The sequence below is a fragment of the Myotis lucifugus genome, unplaced genomic scaffold (genome assembly GCF_000147115.1).
Source record: "Myotis lucifugus unplaced genomic scaffold, Myoluc2.0 scaffold_260, whole genome shotgun sequence".
NCBI classification, from domain to species: Eukaryota; Metazoa; Chordata; class Mammalia; order Chiroptera; family Vespertilionidae; genus Myotis; species Myotis lucifugus.
In genome coordinates this window covers 652,384-660,577 of record NW_005871308.1, presented here as the reverse complement: position 1 = coordinate 660,577, position 8,194 = coordinate 652,384, and the positions used below count along the sequence as shown (strand labels likewise).

The window sequence follows — 8,194 nt, the reverse complement described above, 5'->3', positions numbered from 1 at the left end:
CGGGGTTTCCTGGGCCCCCCGAAGAACCGTGGGGCTGGCGGGCTCTGAGCAGCACTGCACATGCGCGGAAGGGCGCGCGCGCCTGCGCACTTGCGAACCACGGTCCGGAAGGGTCGGGGTGTGGCCTGTTTTCATGGCGACAAGGACGCTCTGAAGGCCCCGTGGTGGGCTGAGCCGAGGGAGTCTGCGTACGCCCGCCCACCGGGCTAGCCTGACAACACTCTTTCCTCTTCCGGTCCCTGCCGCGAGTCTGTGGCCTCGGGACGAGTGAGGTTTTGGTAACTCGGGACCTGCGTCCTTGTGGGGCCTAACGACGGGCGTGGCGCCCGGGGGTGGAGCCTGCGTAACTCGGCAGCCCGAGGACTATTACCAGGAAGGATCTTCCGACGCGGATGGTAGGCGGACCTGCCTCAACTGGGACCTCGGAATCTGTGGTAACCAATAAGTATGCTCTGGCTTTTTGGCTCCCATCCTAAAACGGTGCCCACGACTGACGCAGGGCGGCCCTTGGATTTCCAATGGTTTGAGGAGTGTGTTTAGGAATCATAGGTTTCAGTTCTGGCTTTTACGTTTGGGGTTTCCTTGTTTTGTGGCCGAGTTAATGTGGGCCGATAGAGTGAGCAGTCACACATGTTAATGAGAGCTAGCACTTTGGATCGTCTATTGATGCCACTCTATTAAACACGTGTTTCTTATTTTGGTCTTCACACTGTACCTGTAAGATAGGTCCTGTTAGTAAAATGGTGAGATTAGATAACCAGAGCCAAAAGTTCAGTCTGGGCACGGAATCACGATGCCATAAACTGGTCAAAGCAAGCCACAAATCTTTTTAAGATTTTATTACTGGATAACAGCATTAAGATTATACTCATGACACATTAAGTTGCAATCTGTAAGGAAACAGTCCCAGGAGCAAACGAAATTTAACCAGTGTCCACAAATAAGAGATCAGTAATTAAAAGGAGGAATTATATACATTAAGAACAATCTCCGAAGTACTGTGGTCCCTTCGAGGAAAAACTCTATTCCAATTCATTTAGCCTCAATTCTGAACATATGATTTCCCCAAACTCGGTTTTCACAAATTCTGAAGTGGGCCTGTGAAAAAGTAATCCCGATTTGGTAACTCTATATCATTGTTTTCGAAACTACCCCTTCACAATTCAGAATTAGAGCTGTTTTTCCTCTTTGAAATGGGTTTGCATTTGTACATTTTAACACCTGGTCTTCAGAGCTGCCCTTAGCTGTTTTATCTGTGTTCCACTATTACTAGGCTACTTCTGTGATAATCTGCAGAATGTCTAAAAGCCAACAGCTGTTCAGATCTGAAGGTCCATGGGAGCCTTGTCAGCAACACTAATTGATTTGGAGGACAAGCAGCAGGATTATTGCAGGTTCTGATCCAGAGGACAATGCTCCAAAAGAATTAGGAGTGTCTGGAATGTCAAGTGGTTGAAATTCTCCTTGTAAAGGAGAAAGGGTTCTGATTGTACTTTCTCTGAACCAGCCCTTGAGATTACCTTTAGGAGGTGACACCCAATTTTCATCTTCTGTAGAGGGACTCCATGTAGCACGAAGCCACCATGGTTTCCTGGTGCAGTTAGCTGACAAAGAGAAAGCTGTTTGGAGTGACTGCCCATGTGGTTGTCCAGATTTATAGCAACACCTGGAATAGAACAGTGACCTGTAGGGTACTGGTTCCTTTTGCTGTTTTTGCCATCAATTTCTTTTTTTTTTTCCTTAACTGTTTACCACTAACTTCTTTTCCTGTTTTGTTTTGAATATATTTTATTGATATTTTACAGAGTGGAAGAGAGAGGGATAGAGAGTTAGAAACATCAATGAGAGAGAAACATCGATCAGCTGCCTCCTGCACACCCCCTACTGGGGATGTGCCCTCAACCAAGGTACATGCCCTTGACCAAAATCGAACCCAGGACCCTTCAGTCCACAGGCCGACACTCTATCCACTGAGCCAAACCGGTTAGTGCTCCTGTTGTGTTGTGTGTGTGTGTTTTTGTGTGTTTTTTTGTTTTTAGTGTTTTCATTAGTACTTAGCTTATACTTTGAATATGACTACAGGTAGTACTAAATGTGCACATCTCATTAGAAAATACAGTTTCCTGTTCATCCAAAATGCATTTCTCATCATTTCTATTGTGACTGTCAGGACCTGCCTGAATCGCAGGGCAGTTTAAACTAGGATGCACTGTTGCGTATGCTTGCTTTTCCACTATCAGATTACAACCAGGTGCAGAAGAGAGTCGCTTCAGTGAATCTGCAGCTGTGCTCTGATATTTGGCTAGATTTTGTCTTGACCTGTTTGAATAGAATTCATTATGCTCATCCTTCAATTTATATTGTCCCCAGAGCCCTCTCTTAATCTTTTTAAAGCCTAGGTGGAAAATTTCTAGAATGTTTAAGAAAAGTGAAACGATGGCTGTGGGTTGCAAAAATAATAGGAATATTATCTTTTCTGTTGATCATGAGACAAAACAATTATATTTGGACATGGGTAGCCTTGGCATTTAAATAGAGACTCTCAATCAGTGGTTCTCAACCTTGGCTGCACATTAGAATCACCTGGGAATCTTTTTAAAATCCTGATTTCTGGGCCTCATCCTCCGGAAATTCTGTTTCTTTGTTATGGGGTGAGGCCACAACATTAGTAACAAAGAAACAGAATTTCCAGAGGATGAGGCCCAGAAATCAGGTTTTTAAAAAGATTCCCAGGTGATTCTAATGTGCAGCCAAGGTTGAGAACCACTGCTCTAAATGAAATTCATATAAAAAGTACTGTCCAATCATAAACCCAACTTCAACAACAGAGCGAGTGAAAATGTGTGTCACATCGGTGCAAAGCCAGGTTCCCCTGAGCGGAGCTTTATTACGTTTCCTTTGCTGCAGCTGACAAAGTGCTTGCTCCAATCTCCTCCGATCCCCAGACATATCAAACTCAACCCCTTTCAGTTCTCCTCCCAGTTGGAGCTTCCTCCCTCTGCCTCTCTTTCTCCAGAACTCTCAGTCGGCACAAAGCATGGGCCATGTAGACCAGGGATGGTGAAGACACGAAAATCACCTGCAGAACCCAGTATCTAATGAGGGAGAAGGAAAAGCCTGGTCATGGCATACATTTCTGCAGCCAAGTTGTTCTGTGTTACAGATGAAGCCAGACTGCTCATCATTCCAGACATTTTCAGCTGCTACACCCAGAACAAGCATACGAAATATGAACAGGGTGGTGAGCCAGATCTTTCCAATCACAGTGGAGTGGATGTGAACTTCCTCCAAGGAAACTCCAGTCCCCCGTGTTTATTTAGTCCGCCATCTTAGCTCTGAACCCCATCAACTAAGAGGCAGGTAAATTCTTCCATTCTGACTGTGTGCTATTCCTTAAAGCAAACCTATGGCCAGAATATGAACAAAACATCACTCTATCCATGTGCTGGTTGCTTTACTTTTTCCCTAGAGTTGTGATAATCTGTTAGCACAAATATATTTAAGATATTAGGATTTTTAATTCACTTATGTTTAGACCTCATAATGCAATAATAATAATAAATAAAAACATGATACTGGAGAGCACTGCATATAATCTCTATTAAGAATAAAATTGTAGAACTCCCTATAAGTAAGGCATCTTCTTACTTAGCTGAAGTTTGTTGTTTTATTTTTTTAAACTCAGCTTTTGGAGAGGTTCCTGAAACTACTGATTTGATCTATTAAGTTATAACCAAAGTCAGTGATTTTAAAATCTCATTTATACACAAAGGAAAATGAATGTGTTTCATTTCATCATTCAGTAAGATACAGCATTTAATGAAAGCAGAGGAAACAGATCTGGCTCTTGCTGTAAGAATTTAGACTAGTTTTTTTTAATCCACATTTAAATGTCTAGATTCTAGTTTCTTTATGGCAGTTTTTGAACATTTTCAGAAATCATTTCAGTAGTATATTCACGAATAGTCATCAAATCTTTATTATATTTTGCTATGAAAAATACTGTAAAAATGTTATCATCTTAAAATTAACTCCAAAATTTTTCAACTATTTTTACTACCAAGATGTTATTAGAGAAATAAATGGAACATTGGAGTGGTGATGATATTATAGGAATTTTTGTTGTAACAGTATTTGACCTATTTAAGACATGAAGCTTGCCTTTGTGGAAGGAACAATAGGACCAGTTATAATTTACATGCTTGGATTATCAGCCAGGTTTTATATTAAGATTGGTATCCTCGGATATCTATCTAAGGAGAAATATATCCCAAAAGAAAGTAAAAAGAATAAATGTTTTCATTCACTTTCATCTAAAATATAAATGCATGTCCTATATCCCTTATAGAAAGGGAAATGTTACACAAACAACATCCTGGGATACTATAGTTACAAGATACGTTCACCACAAAAATCCTACAAGATGTTGCTTCCTTATTTTATAGTGAGGAAACTGAGGCACACCTTATATTATCCAAGGTCTCAGCTAAATTAATATAACTCTAAAGTCAGCTCTTAATCGTTGTTATTAAACTGGTTTTTCTCTTTAAGCAAACTTAAGAAATCTGCATGCAAGAGACATTAAGAAATCATCTATTTTCTCTTAAAAGTTTAATTATTTAAATATAGTTTTGATTTTTTAAATATCTGGTTAGAGCCCTTTTGAAATCTTTATGCAGTTAAAAAAGACTTGGAAAAGCATCAACCTTCTAAAATGTAGTTGTATTCCTGAGATAGAGAAAATGTATGTTTATGTTAACAATAATATACTCTTTGACCCAACAATCCAAAGCACTTTAAAGTGTAAGCAGGGCCCTAACTGGTTTGGCTCAATGGATAAAGTGTTGGCCTGTGGACTGAAGGTCCCAGGTTCAATTCTAGTCAAGGGCACATGCCCAGGTTGTGGGCTCGATCCCCAGTAGAGGACATGCAGGAGGCAGCCGATCAATGATTCTCATCACTGATGTTTCTATCTCTCTTCCTCTCCCTTCCTCTCTGAAATCAATAAAAAAATATATATATATTTTAAAAAGTAATCTATAATATTAAAAGCATAATATGCTAATTAGACCGGACAGCCGAACGACCTTCCAGACGTCCTGCCGGACGAAGCGGGGGCTGCGAGGGCCGAGCCCCTTGCACGAATTTCGTGCATTGGGCCTCTTATAAAATAAAAGACATTAAAAAAGTGTAAGCAGGTATTATGATAGTAATCATAACTTGAAAACATACACAATAATTATCAGTACAAGAAAGACTGTTTTACATAACAAATAATAGTACACCCACAGTGTGGTAGTATGCAAACAGTAAAAATGATAATTATATATTAATATAAAAAGACATTTGAGCCCTAATCGGTTTGGCTCAGTGGATAGAGCGTCGGCCTGCAGACTGAAGGGTCCCAGGTTCGATTCCGGTCAAGGGCAGGTACCTTGGTTGCGGGCACATCCCCAGTAGGGGGTGTGCAGGAGGCAGCTGATCAATGTTTCTCTCTCATTGATGTTTCTAACTCTCCATCCCTCTCCCTTCCTCTCTGTAAAAATCAATAAAATATATATTTTTTAAAAAGACATTTGATAGTTTCAGTGATTTTCAGATTATAAAATAGAATAATATGGACCCATCATTGTGAATTTACTTAAATGTAGAGATGCATACCAAAAAAAGCCTATGCCTTGGCCGGTTCCTCAGTGGTTAAAGCGTCAGCCCTCAGACTGAAGGGTTGCAGGTTCATTTCCAGGCAAGGGCAGGTACCTCAGTTGCAGGCTTGATCCCTGGTCCCGGTCGGGGTGTGTGTGAAAGGCAACCAGTCGATACGTCTCTCACACATCAATGTTTCTCTTTCCCTCTCCCTTCCACTCTCTCTAAAACATCAATAGAAAACATATCCTTGGGTGAGGATTAACAACAACAAAAAAAGAGCCTAGAAGTATATTCATCAAAATGTTAACTTATCTCTTTGGGTAGTATGAGTACAATTGACTTGATTTTTAATAATTTTTTTTACCATGAGCACTTTACTTTTCTATCACAAAAAGAAATAAAAGATTTTTTTTCCTTAAAGGGAATAGTATTTCCTGAAAGAAGCAGCATTATTTCACCTCAAGTATTAGATTCTAAAGCTTTTATAGCAAATGACATGAATACTATGTACATAAATACATTACTATAGAATTCAAAAGCAGAAAATAAAACATTTCATTTGGTTCTTAGCTAAGAGAGAAATTAACACAAACCTTTCTTTGTTTAGATCAGTGGTTCTCAACCTTCCTAATGCCGAGACCCCTTTAATACAGTTCCTCATGTTGTGGTAACCCCCAACCATAAAATTATTTTCGTTGCTACTTCATAACTGTAATATTGCTACTGTTATGAATCATAATGTAAATATCTGATATGCAGGATGTATTTTCATTGTTACAAGTTGAACATAATTAAAGCATAGTGATTGATCACAAAACAATATGTAATTATATATGTGTTTTCCGATGGTCTTAGGCGACCCCTGTGAAAGGGTCGTTCGACCCCCAAAGGGGTCGAGACCCACAGGTTGAGAACCGCTGGTTTAGATGAATATGAATCAAAAGTAAATCCTTCTTAGAAGTTATAGCTCAGTCATTTCCAACTTTTGCTCCCTTTTCAGGTGTAGAGCAGGTTCAGTTCCATTCAGTGCAGTGAATGAGTCAGCCTCCAACTAAAATCCATTTCCCTTTCAGCTCATTCTTGCCTCTAAAACAGGCTGTCCAATAGAGCTTTTGGCAGCAGTGATGAAATAGACGATGTGTGCTCTCCAGTGAGGTAGCCCCTAGTCACGTGCAGCTTTTGAGCTCTGGCAACGTGACATGTGTAAGCCACCTGTGCCTAATGGCTACTTTATTGAACAGCACAGATAAGAATACTTACAGTATGTCCAATAACCCAGCACTTTAGAAGACTAAAGTTATGAACCCTAAATTAAGCTGAATAAATGGTTCCTCTGTAATTCAGAGATATCAGATTTAAAACACCCAATGTTTGTATGTGCTCTCTTTACGGTAATTTTGCCCGCTGGGGAACCCAATAAGATAAGCACTGTGTTCGGTCATGTGAACAATGTTTCTGGTACCAAAAAATCTTTCTGACTAGATAATAACTATTTAGCCATCAGTATTAATAATCAATGGGTCATGTCCGATTTCATAGTTAGATGAACCCTGTTGCTATCCAGTTTCCTATGATTAACAATTACATTGCCCTTTAGGTCATTAAAGGTCTCTCCTCAGAACTAGTGACCTGGTGTATTCACCATGGCAGATGAGCATTTCTGTGAATTTGTCCCTTTGGGGATGTAGAGTAGATTAGTGCAATTCAGTGCAGTGAGTAGTGAGCCATCATCTACAATACATTTCCCTTTCTGCTCATCCTGGATAGAAAAAGGCCTAGAATACACACCCAGCTGTTGACAGTGGTCATCACCAGGGGCAAAAAGCAGTTTGGAGGGTGAGAAAGTAAAAAAAGGGGGGGTACCTTTTTACATTCTTATTCAAATCTTTGTTTAACCAAGAACATACTCATATTCTCATACTCAAATTTTTTAAAAAAACGTTTTAAACAAATGCCAGATCAGCTTTTCTCAAAATGCTAAAATACATTCCTCACTATATTACGTGGGGGTGCTTAAAAATAAAACATGTCGAAGGGATGACGAAAGGAGAACAACCTAAAACTACTGTTTGGGAAAAAGCATGGCCAACAATCTGGGTCCTTTACATGAAAACGACACAGGCATCTCAGCCTTCAGATACGACATCTTCACCTTCTGAAAATAAATCCCACCCACTCCTAGGAGAGCCACTAGCCAGTGAGGGATGAGAATGTTGTCACAGATGACAGTCCAGAGCCAGGTGCACAGTATGCACTGGGAAGCCAGTTCCAGGTTCCTTGGGGTCCTAGGCAAGCCATTAGAATCTGAAGCTAGTTGTCCAGAGAATTCCATCTTCTCCTATGAGGTAGTTCTACATCCCTGGTGCACCCACCAAAATGTTTATTCCCCTACTCCCACGATACTCAACCTTCAGTATTTGGGGGATATGGCATTGTTAGACCAGGAGGGGAGAAGAGTATGGGCTTTCAAGTCATTACCAATCTGTAAACTGTGCTCCCTCCTAGACAAGTTACTTGATTTTTTTTAAAGAGTTTCCATGTCCTCTCC

The 8,194-nt window shown here is 40.3% G+C and overlaps 1 protein-coding gene across 1 annotated transcript; it reads right to left on the bottom strand.

The window, feature by feature from the left end:
• Positions 1-2,736: 2,736 nt before the first annotated feature.
• On the bottom strand, positions 2,737-7,792 carry GJA9 (gap junction protein alpha 9). The gene is given in 4 exon segments (XM_014464654.2): positions 2,737-2,994; positions 2,996-3,108; positions 3,111-3,296; positions 7,753-7,792. Coding segments are annotated over 4 exon segments (594 nt in total). The 3' UTR covers positions 2,737-2,739.
• Between the last annotated feature and the right edge of the window lie 402 nt (positions 7,793-8,194).